Source organism: Eimeria tenella, genomic scaffold (genome assembly GCF_000499545.2).
Source record: "Eimeria tenella Houghton genomic scaffold, Eth_scaff8, whole genome shotgun sequence".
In the NCBI taxonomy this organism is placed as follows: Eukaryota; Apicomplexa; class Conoidasida; order Eucoccidiorida; family Eimeriidae; genus Eimeria; species Eimeria tenella.
The window spans coordinates 495,519-517,565 of record NW_013543455.1 but is presented as its reverse complement, the minus strand read 5'-3'; the positions used below and the strand labels follow the sequence as shown (position 1 = coordinate 517,565).

The window sequence follows — 22,047 nt, the reverse complement described above, 5'->3', positions numbered from 1 at the left end:
TGCTATCGTGGGTTGCACATTTTCTTGCTGATTCCCAGTAGTTTTCATGCATTCGTTAATCCGAATTTTCTAGGTTCTTCTTCGAGGGCGCGAGGGCTTTAGGGGACCCCTTGGTTCTGTCCGCTTGGTGTGGTGTTAAAGGCGTCCCTCTTCTTTGTTCTGTTGGGCGCTGCTGCGTGAAGGTCTTTCTACAAAGATAGATCTTTGTTTCCTTTTGAACGTGTTTTTGCATGAACTTCAGCCATTTGATGTTTGGTTGCGCCTGCTCCTAGGCCGGCTTCCGCAGCATGCGGTAGTCCTAGTCGAGTCATAGCGCGTTGTGAACGGGTTCAACGTAGCGCTTTCCTCGGATCTCTAGTGTATTTGCGAGCCCTATGCCTACTTCTTTTTGGTGGTGCAGGATTCGAGGATGGCGGGTGTCCAGACCACCATCAAAACGGAGCTCTGCTCCTTCAGCGAATACCGTATTTACCCGGGTCGCGGCCTGAAGTTTGTTTCTCGCGATGGAAAAGTGCACACCTACATCCACTCCAAGGAGGCGCGCCTTGGCCGACAGAAGAAGAAGGCAGCCAAGCTCCGTTGGACGTTGGTACGATCGTGCATTCTTGGTTGTTCGCACGGCTTCCGGTTTTCGCAAACAGATGTTGCGCTGGCTAGGTAGCGTGCTGGCTCGTGATTCCCTGATATTCGTTTGTAGCTCTTTGTGATTGCGGCCAGAGTCACCGCGTCTGATATCCCGGTGAGGGCTCGGTGCTAAGGTTCGCGTACACTAAGCATCTGTAGTCCCGTCATGGCGCATCTCTTCAGTGGGGAGCGCACTTAGGGGCTGAGCTGTACAGTGTGTCTTACGGAAATGACATTGGTACACTTCCATGTTCCGTTTGTTTTTTTGTGCCGTTTTGACTGAGGACGGAGACATTGTCTGGTTTGATCGGACTGAAACTTCCTGCGGCTACTCCTCAGGTATGGCGGCGTGCCAACAAGAAGAGCCGAGGAGAGGCCGTCGCGAAGCGGCGTACGCGCAAAGGAGGAAAGGTTCAGAAGGCTATTGTGGGTATATCCCTTGAAGAGATCAAACAGAGAAGGGCAGCAAAGCCAGACCCAACTAAGGTACGGTGCCGTCGTAATTCTCAGATAGGGGCGAGGCACGATATTTAGTACCACCAGAATATACTGAGTCCAACCCGTATGCGATGGCCAATATGCGATGTTGCGACAAGTCGCGCACGTTTCACTTGTCAGCATGTGTATTTCCCGTGCGTGAACTGAATGTTTCGTGTCTCTTTACGGCATTCGCGTTGATGCAGATGAGGAAGATGCCTGCAAAGGATAAGAAGGAGAAGAAAGAGAAGCCGAAACAGACTGTAGTCCCGGGAACACGAGCTCCCCCAGTAAAGAAGATGGTTCCGAGGGCGCAGAAGGTGGCAGCCGCTCGCCTCATGTGACCGAAATATGGGTTGTTTTGGTCGCACAGTGTGCAGACGCTGCTAAGTGCATACAGAGAACCGCCCACTGGTTGAGTCTTCGCCAGATCCAGCCAGTTGGGTTGATATTTACACGTTGGAGAAAGGGTTGCGGGGATGCTGCAGCCACATAGCTGCGCAGGCAGACCATGCGAACAGCCAGGTGGAGAGGCATATTGGTCAATTGATGGCTGTTACTAAAAAAGTGGAGATATTTTGTGACAGAAGTTTCGCCAGATGGCGAAGCGCTATGCAAACATGGAGAAACGCACAGTGCTCTCTGTACAAGGCGTTTTCTTGAGAGTGCACTAGCTAGGCCTGACTTAGGCGTCATCCGTAGCATTCTCCAGTTGTGGGTAGCGAGCGGAGGCGGTAGGGAAGTGGACTAGCGGTGATACGATAGAAGTTTCTTTAGCAATTCGTCGGAGCACTTTACCTAAACTCTCATGAACAGAGGACAGGACTTACGAGGGTGTAGCACGCTTGGGCGGTCTCTGGGGATGGCGCCGCTTGGCGAAGGCACATGGCGGGCTGTTACTGAGAAGTTAGTGTTCTGCCTGCTTGTTGGTTTGGCAACGGATGAGTTTTCAGTTATGCCTTGGTAGCAGAATCCTTAGCACCGCGTAGCTTCCTGGAAACATCGGGGTACTTCCAGCGCATGCACCGTCCGCTGCTGTCTGCGGAGTCAGCATGCTTCAAATCTGTCACATTGCGGTTAGGCCGTCAGTAGTTAGGCTTAATTGGAAGGAATAGCTTTTTCCTCTCGACGAACCCATGCTCTCGCTCTCTTCTCCCCGTGCTCCCCATGCGGCGACTGCATGATGGGTTATCGTTACAGCCAGCCGCTCATTTGCAACTCGCCGTTTTCTCCTCTTAAACTTATCAAGTCAATAGGATTCACCAGTTACTTCGTAAGGTTAATCAATGAAGGTGGCTTTGTACAGCCCCTAGTCGCCGGCCTGGGTATTTTCCGGTCACTTGATTGCACACACGCACAAGCCCGATTTGCCCACAAATTTGCTGCCCCAGAGTGTCCCAACTTGCTGAAACTGAGGAAGGCCATCGAGCAGAACTTTAAACCGATTTGCTTCTACGTTAAGAATGATTACGCTATGGGACACCATGTTTACGATCAGCACTTCTACGTACGAGCACACGCAGCTCTACCGTAATGTGAAGAAATAAGCAGATAATAAATTAATGCCAACGCATTAAGGTAGGGGTTATAACGTGGATGCGGCAGATTTCGTGAGCTTCGGTAGCTGGAGACGCCGTTAAGGACCTGAGCACTCGAATATGGACAGTGCACAAGCTCGTGCAAACTCGTAAATGTATAATACACATGCATGTACTTCATTCTGTGCTCTGCTTGGCTTTTAGGGAATCCTTTGCTCGCCGCTTTTCGAAGGGAAGAGCTACAAGCAAATAAATGCGATGGTAGATCGCGTACTGGAGCCACTCGGTACTTCGCCTTCCTTCCGAATTCATGTTTCCCCTAACTAAGCATAATGAGAGTGCTTGTAGACGTTTGTGATGCCAGGCTGAATTAGTTCTGGCGGCAGAACGTGCCAGTCTGCCCTCTTCTGCTGCTTCAGGATTGGGAGGACGGGTTAAACTCCATTGCCAGCCGCCATCTCGTTTTGAAGTGAGCTACGGTGATAGCCCTGCTCAAGTTTGCATTCTACTTGTTAGCACCTCAGTGACACGATTTGGCATTCAATGGGTTCTGAGGTTCGATTTCACTAGAAGCCAAAGTTAACTTGCATTCAAGGCGCAAGTGCGACGGGCTTTTTGGTGTCCCCCCCATGCAGAAAATGCGAAGCCATCTCCGCTGGCGCTGGCAGCTTGAGAAGTGAGAAAGGCAGTGGAAAATAAAGGCAGAACAGACAACTGGAAAGGAATGGAAAGAAGGTAAAGAAATCATAACTAGAGCAAAATGCTTATGTTGCAAGCCTCTTTATCAGACTTTCCTCTGTGCATGCTAGTACAGTGGAGTAGCTAGCCTGCCTTTTCCAATCTTGACGTTTTAGAGCTTCACGGGGCCATTCTGTGTGTTGGAGGGCATTGCTCTACCGCCAGCAAGCCCCTGCTGTTTCAGTACTGTTGAACATTTGAACACTTTGAAGTTTGAGTTCCTCTACGCCCTGCCATGCCACGGAGCAGTGTTCTTCCTTAGAACCCCCCTATTTAGCATAGCATTCAAGCTGAAACTGCGCGCAGCGCCCTTCGCTTCGTACACAGAGCCCTCAAACCACTACACAGCCGGTCAACAACGAAAGACGCAGCAGGTGCTGTCACTGCTACTCACAGGCGGAAGTGTATTGGCGAGGAGTTTGCTGCTTCCGCTGACAGCTGAATAGCCCGTTAAGCTGTAGTGTCAGGGACGTTTAGGACGTCCAGACGTCCCCTTCTACTGTAGCGGCGGCATGCATGCAGCTGTAGCTGTTATTCCGGCTTTGTTGAATTATCGTTGTCCAGTTTCTTCACAGTTTTGGGATCAATGTAGAAACGCTCTGCTTGCTTTCGTAAATTGTCTCGTTCCTTCACAGTTTCCCTTCTGGTCTTGTGCCATTCCTCCACGTCAACCCCACGAGGAAAGGCCCTGACGCCTTGCTGAGGCACCGCAGTTCCTGCAGAGTAAAATACATAGGAAGTTCTTCCTGTCTAATGAATATCTTGAGAACGCACAAAACGCAAATCTTGGGAGCAAAGATTAATGGCAAAGCGCAGGCAAAGGGAGCGGAAGCGCCTACCGTCGGGCTGCACTGTAATTTCGGCGGGTGTATCATTGACGTAATACTCCACATTTGCATGCTCTAAAATGAACTTGTACACAAGCGCCGCCTGCGCCTTTTTATAGAGCTGCTTTAGGACGGCCTCCGGGGCTTCCCCTGTTGTCTGAGCAGAAAAAACGACCACCCTCCTCAGTTCTTCCCCATGCTACCGAGCTAATTTCAACTCATTGTGCAGCGCAGAGTTTCGGGCACGGCAAGCAACACTGAATATGCTTTATTGTTTCTATTCATAGCTTCCTCCTCAAAGAGGCTGAGACGGATAGTTTACCGTCTGCCGAGACAAAGTACGGAAGGGATATTCGGGCGAACCTGCAGGAGCGCCTTAGCGAGGTCCGCCTGTAATTTTTTTTCATCCACTTGCAGTCCTTCCCTCTTGTAAACCGCCTGCGAAGGGCACGAGGAGTTGATGATCTTAAATCTTACGCTAATATCAGATTTGAGAACATCCGTTACTAAATTGGAGCAAGGTGAGACACAGCATTACTTTTTTCAATAGGAGCTGCGCAGGCACTTTATCTCAACTGCGTCAAACATGAAGGGTCTAACCTGGATGGCAAAGGCTGTTGTAAGTATGCTCTCTATCCCCCGCCGGTTCTCCTCTTTCCACTTCATAAAGTCTTCTTTGGTTCGGTTTTTCTTGTCATTCTCCCCTTGGATTTCTCGTGCTCGCAGCTGCTGTTTCCATGTGGCATTTGCTTGTGCATCAAAGAGAGACTCTGAGGCGTTCGTTACATGGACAGTCTCTCAATGACCGCCTCTTATACGCTGGAACTGTACGCCATATCATTTTAGGCATGGACTCAACGATAATGCGTGCCGAATGGTGAAGGGATATGGTGAATGAAACTTTTTCTATGGAAAAAAGCTGGCGGCAAATCTGCTGGTGGCTCGTGTCCACATGCCAGAGTGCCCAAACACCGGCTGCTAGAAGTCGGGAAGTACACACAAGTGGAACTGGGACGCATAAACTGGCTTGCGATTTGACTAGATACACACCTAAGTGGTGGTATTGAGCTCTCGAGCTCCCGGTGTCTATATACTGCCACGAGCGTTTGCACTCGTGCTCAACACTCGTTGTACATAATTTGATTCACGAATGTTACCTGGCACATCCACTTGAGATATTTCATCGAGAGCCTGAGCTGCAGCACCTAAAGCATGCTTTGACGCTGCATTCTTGGCCAAGTCCTCCGCGGCGGCCTCTATTTTCTCCCACAACTCAGCCCGGCTCATTTGGCATGCTTTCTGAAAGAAGGCATCTGAGCCGCAGGAAAGAACGCACGCGGAAGAATCGGCAGCACAAGAACAACGAATGTCCTGATAGAATAAACAGGGGCTAAGAAAATGGGTTTTTCTAACCCCCACAGTAGAACCTGTTTCCCGCTCCCGCCAGCCCACCAAACTTCTTAGATACTGCAACGGCGCCTGGTATCTAGAAAGAATATTAAGTTAAATGCTGTTAATCAGAGCCAGGAGAGATGGGTGTGGAGCCTTCACCGACCATCAGCAGCCGGCCAAATGCGGCGTTTCACTCCAACGCATTTGACCTGAAGAAGACAATCGATGTGATGTATTTCATCTTCAGCTTCTTCACCACTGTCTTCATAGGTGTCTCCAGATATTCCCACTTGTTCCTTTCCTGCTATGTTACTTCGCTCTTCGGTGCTGGCATCACCAGTGTCGGCCGCGGAGGCCACTTCTGATGCTGCCGTGCCGCCAACATCACCTGGCGATTCCCCCTCCTGTGAAAAAAACTTCCTCAAAAATTTGTCTTTCTCTGTGCCTGCGAGGCTCTGCAGGTATAGCGGAACAAGACTGCGGCCTTCCTCTGAGCATCCCTCCGTCATCCTTCTCTCTCCAACATCTGTTTGCTGTTCTTCGCTGGCGTCATATGCCTGTCTTGCATTTATTTCCAGCAACTGGGAGGTACTAAAGGGGATCGCCAGCTTGACGGTTCGCCTCTCGCCTAAAGAAATACCTTTAACGGCCCCCAACAGCTCAACAGGAATCCTGCACAGATGCGCGACTCTCGTTTTCTGCCCTGGCTTATTCAGTAAGTATTCGCGACACTGGCGCAGTGAACATGGAACAGTTGAGTAAAACTCATTTTGTTTTTCTAGGGCAACCCGAGTGCAGCTCACAAATTACCAGGGCCTAAGAAGATCAAGCGTCGTTTCCCCACATATAAACTCTGACGGAATTTTGGGGCCAAAGGAACCATCGCGCTCTTCAAACCAGCCGAACTCCACCTAGGAGGCAGAATGCAAATATCAGGAGTACAAGAATCTTTACATAGATACCCGGAGACGTTCTGGACGGACTAATCAAAAACGCGAGAGTAGCTAACATCGGCACCTTTTAGAGAACTGAAACGATGCTTTCTGCAAGAAGCGCAGACAGGAGGGAGTGGCAATGGTGTTAGGCAAACCTGCAGAAGGACTGAATCCCCTTCGTCAGCTGGGTGTGCAGACTCCGGATAGTCCGTCACAGTTGAATGCTTGTACAGCAGATAGTCTGTTGTTAATTTAAACAAATGACCCTTCACATACGGCTGTCTCGGCACGCGAAGCTGCATTGAAAACACAGTGAACCCCGGACAAGACCATGAGGAGCCTTCATCAATCAAGTAGTTATAAGCCCTCTGCATCGCAACATACTACGGTAAGTAGAGAGAGACTCGGCTATAATGAAAAGCACTTTTAAGGGAAGACAAATGTGACTCACATTGAGACCCTTGTAAGAGCGCTTGAAACGAACTCTGGGATGCAGCTCCGCACGCAAGTGAAGGGTGAAAGGAGTTCCAGGGGAAAAGCGATCTCCTAATTCACTTATATCCTGAGTTGCAAAACACTGAAGTACGCTTCGCTTGAATGAGACAAGCAGTTAAAAATACGGGGCAGTGTTGACGCTAATAAACGTAAACATTTGCAAAAGCACCGGATCTGGCGGTGGAGAGTTGTACGCATAATCGCACGTAAAACGAATTGAATGGTACCTTTAAATCCAATACCTCCTCCCAACAGCTTAGGAGTTGGAAGAAGTGACACAAGGGGACTGTCTACCGCTCACGCAAGAAGCGTCCAACATTCAGCAGAGCTTACGCAAAATTTTCTTGGATGGGTTCCCTGCATCTGAATCACTCACCTCTGTAAATTTCACCTCTCCCATAACGCGCAAGTTGTGTTCAACTTGAGCCTTCCTCTGAATAGCTTCGCTCAGGAAGCGAATTACATCTTGGCGCACAGCGGAGACACCGCCTGCCCTTTGCAACAAATACGCCGCTGAGACATCCAATGGTGAAGAAGAAAGGGAAGAGCGGAAATTCGCGCGCAAAGACGCTAGGGTTAGTTCCCACAACTGCGAAGTACGCAGAAACCTGCAGATGCCCCAAGCTCTCATATATCAGGCTCGCGCCTACTTGAGGGCAGCTGTGTGTCAAGCTTTGCAAGAGTAGATGAATGCAGATGTTGGCCTGCCCACTGAAGAGCATTAATAGACTGTAATAAGCCACTGTAAGTGCATGTACAGATTCGAAATATCGCCGGTTCTCAGTGCATTCACCCAATAGCATTCTTGAAACGACATAAAGAATTGTTTATGTACGTCTTCCCAAAAAATGTGATGCCCTCTCACCTCTCTCGTAAATTCTCCCGAAACAGTTGCATCGATTTCTATGCCACATTTTTCCATTTCTCTAAATTTAATTTGAACATCAGTGCCGCTCAGCATCTGATCAACTTTCAGTTCGGCTTCATTCAGTTGATGATTCATTTTAATTTGCTCGTCTTTACGTATATAGGTGTTCCCCTGAGCAGCACGGGGAGAAAATGATCCAAGTCGCTGGCCTCTTTGCAGGTACTCCGCATGTCTCTGAAGTCACAAGGAGACTCCTGGCAATCCCAAAAAGCTCTTTCACTACTGAGTTCTCCCAACCATGAACGGACAGCATCAAGGGGCGCTCTTGTCACCTCGCGGGCATTCTTTTGGACTCACTTTGACGTTAATACAAGCCAAAACTATGCATTATGCGACACTCTGCAATCGACACCCCTCATGCATACCCCTTAATTAGCTCGGCGCGCGTGGGCAGTGCTTATGGAGCCCCACCCTACTGCAGTACATTTGTACTTAGCATGGGGCATGCTGAACATGTTGCCTAAAGGCTTACTTGTTTCTGACGTCGGCGTTTGGTGTGGTAATCCTCCTCATCATCCTTCGCATGTAAGGATATGCTTGCATTTCGAGTATGTGTGGAGCCTGCCTTTCGTTCCGTTCCCACATGTGCTTCAAGTTTTGCCAGATCTGCTTCTATCGAGCTTGGGGCTGGTTTGTTTTCTTCACTGTGGCCTTCCTCTAATGTGCTGGAACTTTCTCCAGCCACTGCGCAGTGCGGTGAACAGCCAACTGCGACCCGCATCGGTATCTGCTGCCTGTACAGGCGACTGCATTGTAAGCTGCCTGGAGCGGGCCTTTTTGCAATGCTATACGGGGCTGAAGAACCCAAGCAAAGCACTGGACAAAAGACACTCCGAATGCGGGCAGCTGGGACAAGTTGGGGCGGCCTGAGTCTGTTATCATCGAAAGGAAGCTTGTAGCCGTCAGCTTTCGTAGAGTGCAGGCACGCCCCAAGGAAGGCGCACAAAACTGCGAAAGAAACAATCTTCGTGAAACGTCTCGATAACGAGGTACTCCAGGTAGTGTTATTTCGGAAGGACATCGCTGTGGAGCTACGCGACCTTTCCCCCTCCTAACGTGTCAAACGATTTCGCTCATCATTTAATTATAAATTTTTCATCGCTTGATGTCTCATGATCAAAATTAAAGAGTTAGTGATCTCGAGTGCCTTGAACGTCTAGAGCTCGACTTCACGCAGCAACGACGCGGCAGGAACACGCCGAACGAGCTCACGTATTCTCCAAGAAATAAGATGTTTCACGAACTTAAAAAAACAGAAAAAGCATAAAATAAGATCATAACCGCTGCCGAGTGTGCAAACTGACGTTGTTCAGGCACCATTACAACAGAGGGCCCTCAAAGTACCCGAGCATAAATGAGAGTAGCCTTGCAAATCAGACAAACAGGAATAACATGAAGCTGTCACTGTCAAACTATTAGTCCCTTCATGTGATGATTAACTGCCCTTGAGATTGTTAATGCGTAAAACTCGAGTTTTCTTACCAGCAGAACCAACAGACCTACGAGAGGAGGCCCTGCTTAGTTTCGGGACCCCACAGCTGCTTCAAAGAGTGTATTGAAGCCCACGAAGTATACATCGTAAAACGCTCCATAAAATAAAGCTGAGACGCATTTTGTAATACCGAAGTTCACACTCATCATTCAAGCGAACGTCGGCTCGGCGTCTGCGCTCCTGTGGTCCTTGCGTTTTGCCTCCTTACAAACCTATTGTGCTGGAACAGCTCGCCTCTTTGTTTCTTCTCCTGCCTTCCCTGCAGCAGTAAATCAACAGTGGGCTTTGTGGTGGCACACTTGGCTGCCAGCATGATTGTCTTGTGCTGGTTCCTGCATCACAATGAATACAATGGCATGCGCATTGAGGAACTGGAGGCGCTCGCGCTTATGGAAGGAGTTGAGCAAAACTCGCTATGGCAGGGCTGCAAACGCCCAGATTCAGCAGCCGAAGAGCAGTTTGCGTTCGTCTGTGTTCCCTCAGTAGCCTTATGTGAGGCTATCATGAAACGCTCTCTGTTGATTAAAGCCTTCGTTGAGGTCAGCTAGGATAATTGGGTGTTCGCAGAACTGCCACTCTCCGGCCTGCGGTGTGGCTCCGATATCTGCGTTTCATGTTTCTCAGTGCTTGAGTTTCCAGTCCGTTAACGCAAAAGCAAATCTAAGACTTATGCCGAGAGGCAACCAACTAAGAAGCAAATAGATGAAAATTTGCAGCTTATGCCTTTCTTGGGCCCGTAGGTATGGGCCAGCGGCGTCACGTACGAAGCTATTCTAAAGGAGATTAAGGAAAATAAGATGGACACGTTTCGGAAGTGGATTTGCAAGGACCGGACTTGGGCTTTTCGTGTAGATGCCTTCGGCAAATGCCTCAGCAGCGATGAGCAGCGCCAAAGAATGAATTTTTTCGCTCCTCTTTTCGAAGGCAATGAGAAGGTCAATCTTTCCCATCCCGACACGACCCTCGTCGTGGCGGAGGTGAGGGCGCGAACGGGCTTACGAGCTTTTTTTGAACTATTTTTGGGATGATAATGATCATTCTCATTGGCAAATGGTAATGATATGACTGTGTGTCTGCGTATAAGCATTATCTGTCCCATTTTCAGCTTTCTTTGCATCCTCAGCTTTCATGCCCCTTTGCCTCCGTGTCTATTTTAGTCCCTACGTCTCCTCACTTTTGAACGTATACTTATTCTTCCACTGCCTCTGCACCGCGTTGGCGCCGTTTGTCCCCAATCGTTTGCGACAAGCGCATTTTGGGTAATTCTACTGCGCTAGTACTTTGGACTCTGTCCTAAGTACTAGCTGTGTGCTGTGCACTGCAGCAATGGGCACACCAAAGTCACCTCCAGGCTCCGGTTCAGATTTATTTCGGCCGCCAAATTTGCAGAAAAACAAAAGACCATCCTTTCTGGTGGAAGTACAGGCTGCCCGTAAGGCCAGTGCTGGGTCCCACATCGCTGGACTGTGAGCTCGCCTTCATTATGTGCAACCAGGTACAAGTGTCTTGCAAAACATTCAAACGAATCCGCCCGAACACATTCAGCAACCAGTAGATATGCACATGATGCCGCTTTTACACTTGCGTGGGCATACACTGAGAGTCACGTATGCAGCTTTGTCTCTACGTGCATATCTTCTCACGCACATGCGCATCTCTGTCTACTCTCGTCGCAAATTAAAGTATATCCACACCTTTGCTTATATACATACGTGTCTTCGCGTTGTTGGCTTTATTTGTATTAGCAGCTTTTGCGATTGAATCGTTTTGGGTACTTTATGCGATGCCACTCATCCCTGCGTGCCTGAAATACTGAAGCTGTTAACTTTACATATCAAATGGAGAGCTTATTGGCACATAAATATCCGGGAATTCAGAAAACCACGCATAGAGGCAGGAGCACGGAAGCACGAACAAAGCAGAAAGCTATGCACATATACAGAAGTCTGTCGCTGCTCCGCTAGGTTCACCTTCCTTTCAGGGCCACGTCTCTGCCGACTGCGTCGTTTTCGACCCATTTGTTGGCACTGGAGGTCTCCTAATAGCTGCTTCTCACTACGGGTAAGTTGCATTTGTGCGAAGGAAAAAAGCGAAGCACGACTGTGTGGAACAAACGAAAGGGATGATCATGAGGGAGGCTAAGGTGTACGCAATATCCCGTGTTTCTCTAATTAAGATTCCGCAGCTTTTTATGTTGAGTGTATTGGTTGCGTGGTATTTTTTGAAATCTGATTTTTTCTCTTACTTTAGTCATCACTTGTGGTGAATGTGAAATTTCTGCAGAGCTTTTTGCATAGGCTCAGATATCGATATACGAGTTCTAAAGGGCTATGGCGTCTCCTACCTAAACCCCCACTTAGACTTTAAAGAAAGTAAGGTCTGTTACCCGCTGTATTTACTTGTTTGTGTAGGCTTTGTTTGTTTCTGCCTGTGAGGGGAACTTCGTTTGGCAGAAAGACTCTGCGAAAATCCGTCTTTTCTGTTCACTCCCACACATATCACACTCTCTTCATCATACATTAAGGCCTGTTGGATTCTTGTTGTTTTGTCGGTCACCAAGGCTGACATATACAGTTTTTTTGAGAGGACGAGCTCGCCTGTACTTTTCGTTTCGTAGAGCGGACGGATGTGTTTCGCAATTTCGACGAATATGGGCTGAGGCGACCAGAGATCATCCGCTGCGACAACGCCGCGTGGGTTAGTCTTTACGCATCTACCTTGCTTTTGCCTGTTTTCTTATTCCGCTGTGCTTTTAAGGTCCCTCTCGTCCTTATTCGTGGCTTCCATACGATTTTGACTTTTGTTCTACCGTGACCGCAAATGTGTCTAGTTCTGTCCATTTCCGCGTTCGCTTATGTAGACAAGCTGTCCTCTTTTACTGCGCTTTGAGTGTATTTGGCGCCTGCGCATAGGTTTGGCGGCTTCCTTATGAAGAAAGAGCTGATGAAGCACCTCAGAGTTCACTAACGAGCTCTGGAGAAAAAACAGTCGTAGACGGCGTACGAGCTGCCTACTTGTCAAGGAACGTAGAAGGAGGAAAGCCCTGGGTTGATTGCATCATGACAGACCCGCCGTACGGTGCGTCTACAAACGCGTGTCTACCTGTATCATCTTTAAAAACCTGTTTACTACCTTGGTAGTGACGCAAAGTGACTAGTGAAGTCACTATAATGCCACATAATGGTCTCATGCCCCGGTATGGAATCGGCGGTGATTATTTTAATTAGATCTAGCAGACAAACGCATTCTAAATGACTCATTGGTCGTCTTTGTTTTTTCTCCAAGGTATTCGGGCCGGAGCAAGGCAATCAGGGCACACAAAGAAATGCAAGCGAAACCCACAAACAAGGAGTAATGAGGAGTAAGTTGGATTCATAACGTCGTATGCTTCTGTACATTATTGGGTTCCTAGTATGATGCGAATGTCCATTAATGGGCTGATATAATGTAAATGTGTAGTAGTGATGCCCATGGAAGGCCGCTTGTACGAACATGCATGGATACGTGAGGTGAAGTAAGCGCAGCTCTTGACTGTGGGAAAGGACGCCCGAATTGGACAAAAAATGTGAGCATCCCCACTGACGCTCTGTCATTTTGCCGTATGCCTCAGCCGCCTAACTTACATTCCGCCTACTGTAACATACAACTCGCGGGCCGTCCTCAGCGACCTTTTAAGCCTTTCTTCCCGTTTGCTGGTTGACGGTGGCCGGCTAGTCTTCCTAATGCCAGTTGAGCTCTGCAGGTGAGCTTTTTAGTCCTTAGGGCCACGGTGGCCCCACAATAAAGTTTTTCAATTCAGCTGCAGGCCATTAGCCTATCTGTGTTTTATCCAATGCAGTGACTATGCAACATTCGCAAATACCGAGTTGCACAATAGCGTTGCGAGTTGTTACTTCGTGTATAAATAAGCATCTGGTGACGTACGCATGTGTCAGTGCTCCTTGTGTGGCCAATTATTCAACATTTTAACGAGGATGTGCAAAAGTGACCTCACTACGATCCGCAGTAGACCTGCTTGTTTTCTGTACTTTTGCATGCTGAGTTGGTGTCAAGCAGTGTTAAGTTGTTACCCTTTCTAGCGTGTTCCTTTCTGTCCGGTTTCAGCGCGAGTGATGATATTGGCTGCCTTCACCACAGCGACTTGGATTTAATAGCAACGAGTTTCCAGGCTTTGTCAGGAGGTAAAATTTAGTGTGATAGGAAATAGTGCAGATGGAGAAATGAGTTAATAACTTTCTGGTTATTGATTCATTTCAAGGGTGGAAATACAAACTCCACGCAAACACGCACATGAAAAGGGCACAAGTTTGCTGTACACAAAAGCGCACAAGCTTGTGCTCTCTTCGCTGACGCGTGCATGCACTCCTGGTTTTTCCTCGGATTTAAGAGGATTAGGGTTCAGGGCTTATCTTTCTGAGTTGTTTGCTTTGTTGGCAGGCATGGGGAGAGTTCTAGTAACAATGCAGCGGAGGCCGCGGAAGTCGGCGGGAGGCTTGTAAGAAGCATCCCTTTAATCCATTGCCATTGTCGCGGCCACCTGCGGAGTTGAGAATTATTAGATTTGTTGAGGTCCTCGCGAAGACACGAATGATCGGGAGTGGGAAGGAGTGGAAATTAAATGCATGAAGTTGGTTAAAGAATAGAAGGTGAATTCACATCAGTTCACAAACAGGTACGGGCTTGTGCGGCTCCTGCTCACAAGCGCTACTGCTTTCGGATGCCTGACTGTTTGGCGAAGGTGAGCAGCTGTTGGGTTCTTGTTGTTCGCAAATTTCTTCGAAAGCCATTTGTTGTTGTCAGTATTTATATGGTATTCAAATGACTTCCTCCCCGGCAATGGGCCCTCGAAGGACTTTTCGATGCACCAAGGTGTTTTATTGTCATCGGGCGCCTCCGTGGGGTGCACATAATCTGACTTGCTGCTGAAAATTTTGTAAATGGATGCCCTTGGCTTAGTAGTCGAGCTTTTGCGAGTGTTTGAAATACCTTGGCGGTGTGACGAAGCGATGGAAGACCATATACACAATTTGCACACTCAGCCAGCTCAGGACGCTAGAGAAAAGCAACCAGCAAAGATTTGACCATTGGTCACTTCCATTTGAGCTTGCTAGGGACTTTTTGGGTGGCGCCTCATGAAACGGCTTCCACTCCCGGACAAGCGTGGGTGAGCTGCTTGGTATAACGACGCCGACCTGCGCTTCCAAATTTTGACCTACACATCTCAAGTAACAGAGGCTCAGCTTCTTACAGTGATTGCTCTAGAAACCTCCACGACACCAATTGTGGAGGGTGGGCTTCGCTTTGCGGTGAAAATAACAGGATTACATACGTCTGCTGCCTCCAAACGGACAAGCAACTGCTCATTACTTGTTACGAGAGTTTCCTCGCAAGCAACTTGGCAGCACACTCTTAAAGTAAAAGGCAAGATACAATCATGGCAGTAAAGAGTGTTTAAATTGCTGCTATTCAGGCCGTGGCCGGCAACGGCGCCGCTGAGGTAGTGCAGTGAGCTCATCAAACCGATTCTCCACCACAATGACATGGCCTCTGTGCTCATCAGATACCCAAAACATACGAAAACGAGCATAAATTCCGTTTGACAAATGACGAACAGCTCCTACGCCCCTGCATAATTGGCAAATGTTTACCGACAACAGTGCGAACCATCCTGGTGTGTGTACACCACATCACCCTTGTGAACACAGAAATGTTCCGCGTAGTTGCACAGAGTCACTCGATCGCAAACCTCCGACCAAAATAAGGCACCTCATTAAGCTGAACTTGATCGCTGAGGCACATGCAAAGCTACCAAATTACTTCCACGCGCCGCGGCAGGCAGTTCTCCGCAGATATTCCTGCGCAGCAATGCAGAGCCGGTGGCTTGTGATCCGCCGTGTCCGCTTGCTGACTATGCGCGCATCGCACTCCTCCATGTGGGCGAAAGTGACGTGTAGTAGAGCGCACACCTGCCACTTCTGTGAGTGTGCCGTTGCTCAAATTCGAACTAGTCGCAAACCAACTTCATTTTCCCGTGATACTCTGTTCCACTGTGCTACTGCATGGTCATCTCGTTGCCTCTACCTCTGCTTCTGTGTGCCTGTGTCATTCTCCCTTTGCCTGTGGCTCGACGTACATCTCTGCAGCAATGCGATTCATTTATATATCCCCTACAGTGTTGTTGCCTAGCACTCGGATGAGGTTCCTTCATGCAAAAAATGCCAAATAAAGTGAGTTTATGCATGACCCATCTGTACAGATCTGCATTGCACATGTAGTTTCTGTCAATCTCTGCAGTGTCCCTCTTCCCCCGCGCTGCAGCAGCCGACGCTGCAGCAGCAGGCCTAGCACTTAAACCCCGACTGTATCCCCGGAGTCCTTGGTGCCAGCATGCCGCTGCAAAAGCCGCTCATCCTCCGCCACTACTTTCCTTCGAACCTGCACCAGCTTCTGGTGCTTTGGCGCTGCACTGCTCCAGCATTATAGTCCGTGCAACAGCTACGCGTTTCTGGAGGTAGGGGGAGCCTGCGAAATTCTCGGAGGGGGCATTGATCTGAAAAAGGCGGTTGTAGCGAGCCATTACTTCTTCCCGAGTAGGCAGCTGACTGTTCGGCCCGCAAGGGAAGCCCAAAATCTTGCGAGCCTCGTCAACACTCATGCGAGGACGCAGAGTCAAAGGCGCTGAACGGCTAGCAGTGCTGCCGGCCGCAGCAGCGCCCTGTCGCGCTGCATCTTTGTAGGCCTGTGGACACGGCAAGAAAAGGCTAATTCCCATGCACTATAGCCTGAATCCGGGGTCTTAGCGCGAGGGCTGCTACTTCATGAACAACTCAGTAGCCTCCCTTCTCGTGAGAACTGAATGGCTACGTGCCCCTTACGACTTACTCGGACTACTGCTCGACCAAGGGAAGAACCCGCGACAGCAACGAATTGCACAACAATTCGCCCCAAGGGCCCCAACGCCATTTCACGTCACCAAGACTCAAAACAGCACGGGTTGCGCCTCATTCATTCCTCCGCTGCTTCTCTCCTGGGAAGGTGGCGGCAGAAATCGAAGGCGCCGATAAATGGACTTCGGTGCTGATCTTTAAAGTATGAGGCAGAAGGAGAGGGAAAAATCGTGAAAAATCAAACTGGCTCTCAGAACGGACGGGCACGGATCGAAGACATGCCCTCGCCTTCACTCCACTTGAGCGGCGCCTTTCGCAGCAGCCTCAGCGTCACAAATTCCTAGACTCTTGTTCCAAGTCTGAGATAATTGGGGTTCTACGAAAGAAGCACAGAAAAAGAGGGACGAAGAGGGAAGAGGTGTGGCGTGGTGGGCACGTCAGCTGAAAACCACGCAGCGCCCCCAGCGGTTCAAATAGCAGGGAGAGGGAGGAAAAAGCAGGAAAAAACGTAATAGTAGTCGTGTTGATGCATTATAGTTGATAATCCTATTAAATCACAAACTGCACAGACGAGGGGACGCAGCCCCACAACTCGGAAGCTAAAATAGACGACACCTGGTGGCAATTAGAGCTCATATAGCCAGTCAGCAGCATCTTCATCTGCGGTTCTAAATAGTTTTGGGAAGGGAAAGAAATTTTTATTTGTAAATAGCGACGTGAATTGGATATGCAAACCAATTTATAATACCCATAGCTCATTCGTCGGCTGTGCATGGGGCCAGCTGAAGGGCTTGGGCGCTGCCCGTGAGTTACTAGTGGCGCGTCTTTAGGGCAGTAAATTTATATGCTTAAAGCTTTCTCTAAATTAGCAGACACTTTAGCAACCAGTCGTAACGTCTTCCTCCAGCTTTACGTTCCTTGTCGGCCTCAACGCATCGCCTTATTCTGGTGGCTGGCAGCCCCTGCTGCACCAGAGCACTCTGGGCTACTCTGTGTCTACTTGAATCTATCCGAGGCACGATATTCGCGAAAAGTGCTCCGAGTAAGCTCCGCTGTTTTCACTGGGTGACTGCGTGCCTTCATACAGGGACATATGCGCACAAATAGCCAAACATTGGTTGCTCGTGTGCACCTGCACAACGAACGTCTAACAGAAAGGAGCTGCGAGCAAATCTTGATAAAGCTCCACTGATTTCAAGCTAGCAACAGGTGAGCAAATGTGCGAGCTTAATTGACAGAATACATGCCTTCCACTCGTACAATGTGCACGTGCACTGGGCGCAAATATGCAAATGTGTATTACATAAGACCGTTTGTTTTCGTATGAGGCCACGTTCATGCACGACATCATCAGTAGCAGCGACATTAACAAAGGCTGCAGTGGCAACGCGGCCACCACCTCTAAAGACCAACAGTTGCAGCTGCCCCAGCGTCAACATCAGCATCAGCAAAAGCTGCACCTACAGCAGCGTCAAAAAAAGGAGAGTCAGCAGCCTCCAAAGCGGCGCCAAAATAATCGCAGCACGGGCACCAGAGAGACTAACCACAACGGCCACAACGCCAGCAGCAACGGCGCCTGAGGAATCCAGAGAAACACTGCATAACTACACTTCCGTTCAACTGTTTGGCTGGCTATGCAGATATGCCTGCAGGATTATACCCAGGAAGAGAGGCGACATTTATGAAAATATCTGAAGCAGTCTCGACTTGATTTTTACCTCGGAGACGCAATTGAACTCGAGAGCTGTTTTTAAATAGGTTGTACTTTGACTTCTATGAATCGAAATGTGCTGCTGTTTCACTGCGCAGAATGGAGAGCGACGAAAGCCACAGCAGCGGGTCCGCTGCGCCTGCCGCAGAGCATAGCATTGAGAAGGAGGCGTTTATGTCTCTGGCTCATGCATGCCCTCACCAGCCTCTTCACTACTCCTACGCCTTGACTCCTTCTCGGTGCTTCGGTCTGTTTTGCTCCGCCACAGCAGCAGATCAGCTGAAGGTGGAGCAGCAGTGCCTCAAGTGCTTCAGTGACTTCTTTCCTGCCCTTGCCCCACACCCTTCGTCTCTCTCCTCACAAATCGCCTCTCCAGGCCACCCACAAAACCAGCAGCAGCTGCAGCAGAGAGGGGAACAAGGCAATGCTGAGGATGAGGAGGGCAATGCGGACATGCCTATAGAGGATTTAGAGTTTCTTTGGAAGCGGGCAGCACGTCAGGTGTCTCTTCACCGCAGCCGGCATGTCGCCTTTCTTACAAAGCATTTAGACGTACCCTTTTCAGAAGAGATGATGGAGTTGGCAGCCTCTAGGCCTTGGCTCATTTACTGGATGGTTCATGGCCTCGCCCTGCTTGAAGCCCTTCCGAGAGCTACCTATGCCGATCGGTACGACATAATGAAGTTTATTCATTTATTGTACTTTGCTCATTACGACAGCAAGGCACTTGAGCGCAAAGCAGCGTTCATACAGAACACAGCCACGCAAGCTAGCGTATGGGTATCTGTGGCTTGGCAAGTCGCGTGTATTTTCTTATGCGTTCATATGGAGCTGTTGACAAGTTCCGTGAATTAGCTTCTTGTCGCCTCCTGTGATGCACTCTTATATAATTATTTTTGCCTGCTATTTTTATTATTTTGTTGGAAATACGTTTAATGTGCCGCCCGTTAATGTCATTGTCTGCACTTGCTTCACTTGAACCATTGTGTGCAGCATCCTACAAACTCTAGAACGCTGCTGGGACAGCGCTTCAGGGGGCGGCTGGGGTGGGGGCCCAAATCAACAGTTCCACTTGGCCTGCACGTATGCGGCTGCAGCTGCACTTGTGGAGTGCGGCCTCGTGGGCAGATGGCTGGAAGGAGAGAAGGGCCTTAAGAGGCGTCAAGACCTTTACAAGGCGATTCTCAGTCTAAAAAGTGAATGCGGAGGCTTCAAATTGCACAGAGATGGGGAGGTCGACATGCGGTAAACACAGCGTCTACGTTTTGACGGGCTCAAAAACTTGGAACATGTGTCTGCAGTAAAAGGGCTTCAGTTTACGTTTCCAGTTTAAACGCGACTCGCATCACTTTCTTGTACTTGCCAAGGCTCGCTTCCTTGCACCGAATATGTACATCTTTCGTCCTCCGGTATTTCTGTTTGGTTGCTCGCATGCATTGCCTTGTACCCGTCATCGTGCTTCTCTACGTCTTCCGTGCGCTGCGGTCATTTCCCTCTGTCTGCCACTGTTTGTTTCCTCTACTGTCTGCTTTCTCAAGAGGGGCTTACTGCGCCATCGCCACGGCCTCCATATTCCAAGTTCTTACGAAGGACCTCACGAGAGGCCTTGCGGAATACGTCAAATCCTGCCAAGGCTACGACGGAGGCATAGCTGGAGAGCCAGGACTTGAGTCCCATGGCGGTTATTCGTATTGCGGTTAGTCAAACACTTTTTCTTCTATATTGATTTCTCTTTTCCTTCTAGGTGTCGTCGTGGCTGTCCATGTGTATTGCATGTATGTTCGTTTGCGGGTGTGTTTCCTTCTGTTCTGAGTAATTCGTATTTCTGTTCGGCTTTTTCCTCATTTTCCGTTACTGCTTCGATGTGCATACGTCTCAATGCGTCTGTTGTCTGCCTGTATCCTTCTGTCGCCATCAGCTTCGTGCGTGCATCCGTGCATATTTCACCCTGCATCAAACTTCTGCGGTTTTCGGTACCTGTTTGTGCTTTTGTCGGCCTTGCCTCCAAGCAAGGCCATGTCACCACAACAGCAAAAGCAACAACAGAACAGGTTTCAACCTAACTTGAACTAAGGAGATAGGCTGAGCGAACCACGAAACGCAAAGGTTGCTTGACCTGCTTTCTTCGTGTTTTCAGGACTTGCTGCTCTCGCCATCATTGGAGAGCCAGATGCGTTGGACTTAGACGCTTTGCTCCACTGGGCCGCCACAAAACAGAGAGGATTTGAAGGAGGCTTTCAAGGAAGAACGCAGAAGCTTGTGGACTCGTGCTACTCCTTTTGGCTTGTGAGGATTACTGGGAGTGTACACACCACCCACTTAGCCCTACAACTTCTGACCGTGCATTCAGGGGATGCACCCAAGCTACTGCATGCATGCATATTTGCGAATTTCATTCATTGGCTTGTCTGTACGTGTAGGTATTCATGCTTGTGTGCTCTTTCCATCTTTCACCTCTGGCTCAGTGCGTGATTTTCTCTGCATTTGTCTGTGCCTTCTAACACGTTCTGAAAGCTACGTTTCCGGGTACCTTCGTCTGCACTTGCCTTTCCCTGTACAATTATTAGGGAGCCATGTTTCCCTTGATTTCGGAATGCCTTCGTCATCTCCAACGGGAGTACCCAATGACACATTGCTTTATGTCTTCGGCGCATCTCCAGCAGTACATCTTGTGCTGCTGCCAGGCAGAAAATGGAGGGCTCAGAGACAAACCCGGCAAGTACGGTAATGCGAGTTTTTGGAAAGCATTTACGGTACTGATTAGTAGATTCGGCAAGTGTGCATGAGTATATGAGCGAATTACCAATAGACATATGCATCTGTATGAAAGCGTGTTAATTGTGCGCAAATGCGAACCCGTGTGTATATCGGAAGACACAAGCAAACACACACATAATGGCTTCATCTAAAAGCTCATGTTCTTCAAGGTAACACAGGCTCTATGCAGATCAGCAAAGAGGCATGCAGCTTATGGGTTCACAACCATAGGAACTTACTTAGGGCTACTGGATGCATGCACGCGGGTGCGCTGCAGGCCTCCTGACCTCTACCACAGTTGCTATGCGCTCTCCGGTCTATCGATCAGTCAGTATGCTGCGTGCCGAGCGGAATCCAGTAGAGGGCCGTATGTGTATGGATGTTGGAAGTCAAATTTGCTGCAGCAAACAGATCCCTTCTACAATGTTTGCTGCACACACATGCAAGAATGTAGAGAGCAACTGAAGCAATTGCCGCGTTTTACGGCGCCCGACACGCAACACGCTGGACAGGAAGGAGACCTCCCAAGACTCAGTGCTGAGTTGACCGACAAGCTATCTAGGGCAGCCATCAACCTGCATGAAGACGAGGGTAAGGAAATGTGGCATCTACCATGCCGTTTGCTTGTCCCAACCCCTTTGTGCACCTGCCTTTGCCTCTGTGCACCTTTATCGCCGCTCGTCGGCTTGTGGTCATGCTCATGGTCCTGCGCGTTTCTGCACAGATGCGTCAGTGTCCGTGGCTGCGTTAGACTATACATATATCTAGTGATATGCCTTCCCCTTCATCTTGTCCAATATATGCCAGTGTCGTTGCTTGCGCCTGTATTTTTTGTCTTCCATTCCACCTCTAGCGGTGGGCCAATTCTTGAGCGAGTGTGAGCCTTTGTGCTTGTTTCTGCTGGGCTTATTACGCACACGCAAATACATGTGCCTTTGCCTCTTTGCATCCGCATATGTACGGCTGAAAAAATCTGCGTACATGTGCATCCATTGGCCACCGTGTCTATCTTGAAGGAGTTAACGTTCATCAAAGCGCGCACCCATTCAAAGTATGTCTACGTGTCTCCCATGCATTCTGAATTTCTCCTACTATGAAAAGCCTTTTCCTATGAATTTAGCCTGCTTAGTTGGTTCCTTTTGTGTTTAGGTTCCGAGTGGGTGGACCCGGAGAGCGAAGCAGAGTCTTCCTAGCTTCAAGCGAAAATTGCAGTCGCAACAAAGTAAATTCAGAAGGCCACGGTCGA

General features: G+C 49.1%; 7 protein-coding genes across 7 annotated transcripts; 5 read left to right on the top strand and 2 right to left on the bottom strand.

The window, feature by feature from the left end:
- Positions 1-409: 409 nt before the first annotated feature.
- On the top strand, positions 410-1,445 carry ETH_00031600 (60S ribosomal protein L24, putative; the record flags this gene model as incomplete). The annotated part of the gene is made up of 3 exons (XM_013378317.1): positions 410-589; positions 964-1,110; positions 1,308-1,445. The coding sequence occupies 3 exons, from the start codon at positions 410-412 to the stop codon at positions 1,443-1,445; spliced, it is 465 nt and encodes a 154-aa protein (XP_013233771.1).
- An 839-nt stretch (positions 1,446-2,284) lies between these two features.
- On the top strand, positions 2,285-3,823 carry ETH_00031595 (uncharacterized protein; the record flags this gene model as incomplete). The annotated part of the gene is made up of 4 exons (XM_013378316.1): positions 2,285-2,608; positions 2,844-2,925; positions 3,059-3,108; positions 3,524-3,823. 4 exons carry the CDS (start codon positions 2,285-2,287, stop codon positions 3,821-3,823), a joined length of 756 nt encoding a protein of 251 aa, XP_013233770.1.
- An 85-nt stretch (positions 3,824-3,908) lies between these two features.
- On the bottom strand, positions 3,909-7,948 carry ETH_00031590 (uncharacterized protein; the record flags this gene model as incomplete). Its single annotated transcript, XM_013378315.1, has 11 exons — positions 3,909-4,093; positions 4,217-4,361; positions 4,568-4,642; positions 4,805-4,974; positions 5,362-5,517; positions 5,760-6,268; positions 6,407-6,507; positions 6,687-6,827; positions 6,983-7,093; positions 7,403-7,615; positions 7,892-7,948. 11 exons carry the CDS (start codon positions 7,946-7,948, stop codon positions 3,909-3,911), a joined length of 1,863 nt encoding a protein of 620 aa, XP_013233769.1.
- Positions 7,949-9,757: 1,809 nt separating this feature from the next.
- ETH_00031585 (tRNA guanosine-2'-O-methyltransferase TRM11-like protein, related) lies at positions 9,758-13,945 on the top strand (the record flags this gene model as incomplete). The annotated part of the gene is made up of 9 exons (XM_013378314.1): positions 9,758-9,985; positions 10,187-10,423; positions 11,428-11,507; positions 11,730-11,818; positions 12,064-12,143; positions 12,359-12,519; positions 13,057-13,188; positions 13,551-13,627; positions 13,884-13,945. 9 exons carry the CDS (start codon positions 9,758-9,760, stop codon positions 13,943-13,945), a joined length of 1,146 nt encoding a protein of 381 aa, XP_013233768.1.
- A 1,907-nt stretch (positions 13,946-15,852) lies between these two features.
- On the bottom strand, positions 15,853-16,409 carry ETH_00031580 (mitochondria-associated granulocyte macrophage CSF signaling molecule, putative; the record flags this gene model as incomplete). Its single annotated transcript, XM_013378313.1, has 2 exons — positions 15,853-16,185; positions 16,329-16,409. 2 exons carry the CDS (start codon positions 16,407-16,409, stop codon positions 15,853-15,855), a joined length of 414 nt encoding a protein of 137 aa, XP_013233767.1.
- Positions 16,410-17,670: 1,261 nt separating this feature from the next.
- ETH_00031575 (uncharacterized protein) lies at positions 17,671-17,913 on the top strand (the record flags this gene model as incomplete). Its single annotated transcript, XM_013378312.1, has 1 exon — positions 17,671-17,913. One exon carries the CDS (start codon positions 17,671-17,673, stop codon positions 17,911-17,913), a length of 243 nt encoding a protein of 80 aa, XP_013233766.1.
- A 230-nt stretch (positions 17,914-18,143) lies between these two features.
- ETH_00031570 (protein farnesyltranstransferase beta subunit, putative) lies at positions 18,144-21,994 on the top strand (the record flags this gene model as incomplete). Its single annotated transcript, XM_013378311.1, has 7 exons — positions 18,144-18,712; positions 19,038-19,289; positions 19,583-19,740; positions 20,182-20,330; positions 20,612-20,763; positions 21,079-21,392; positions 21,951-21,994. The coding sequence occupies 7 exons, from the start codon at positions 18,144-18,146 to the stop codon at positions 21,992-21,994; spliced, it is 1,638 nt and encodes a 545-aa protein (XP_013233765.1).
- Between the last annotated feature and the right edge of the window lie 53 nt (positions 21,995-22,047).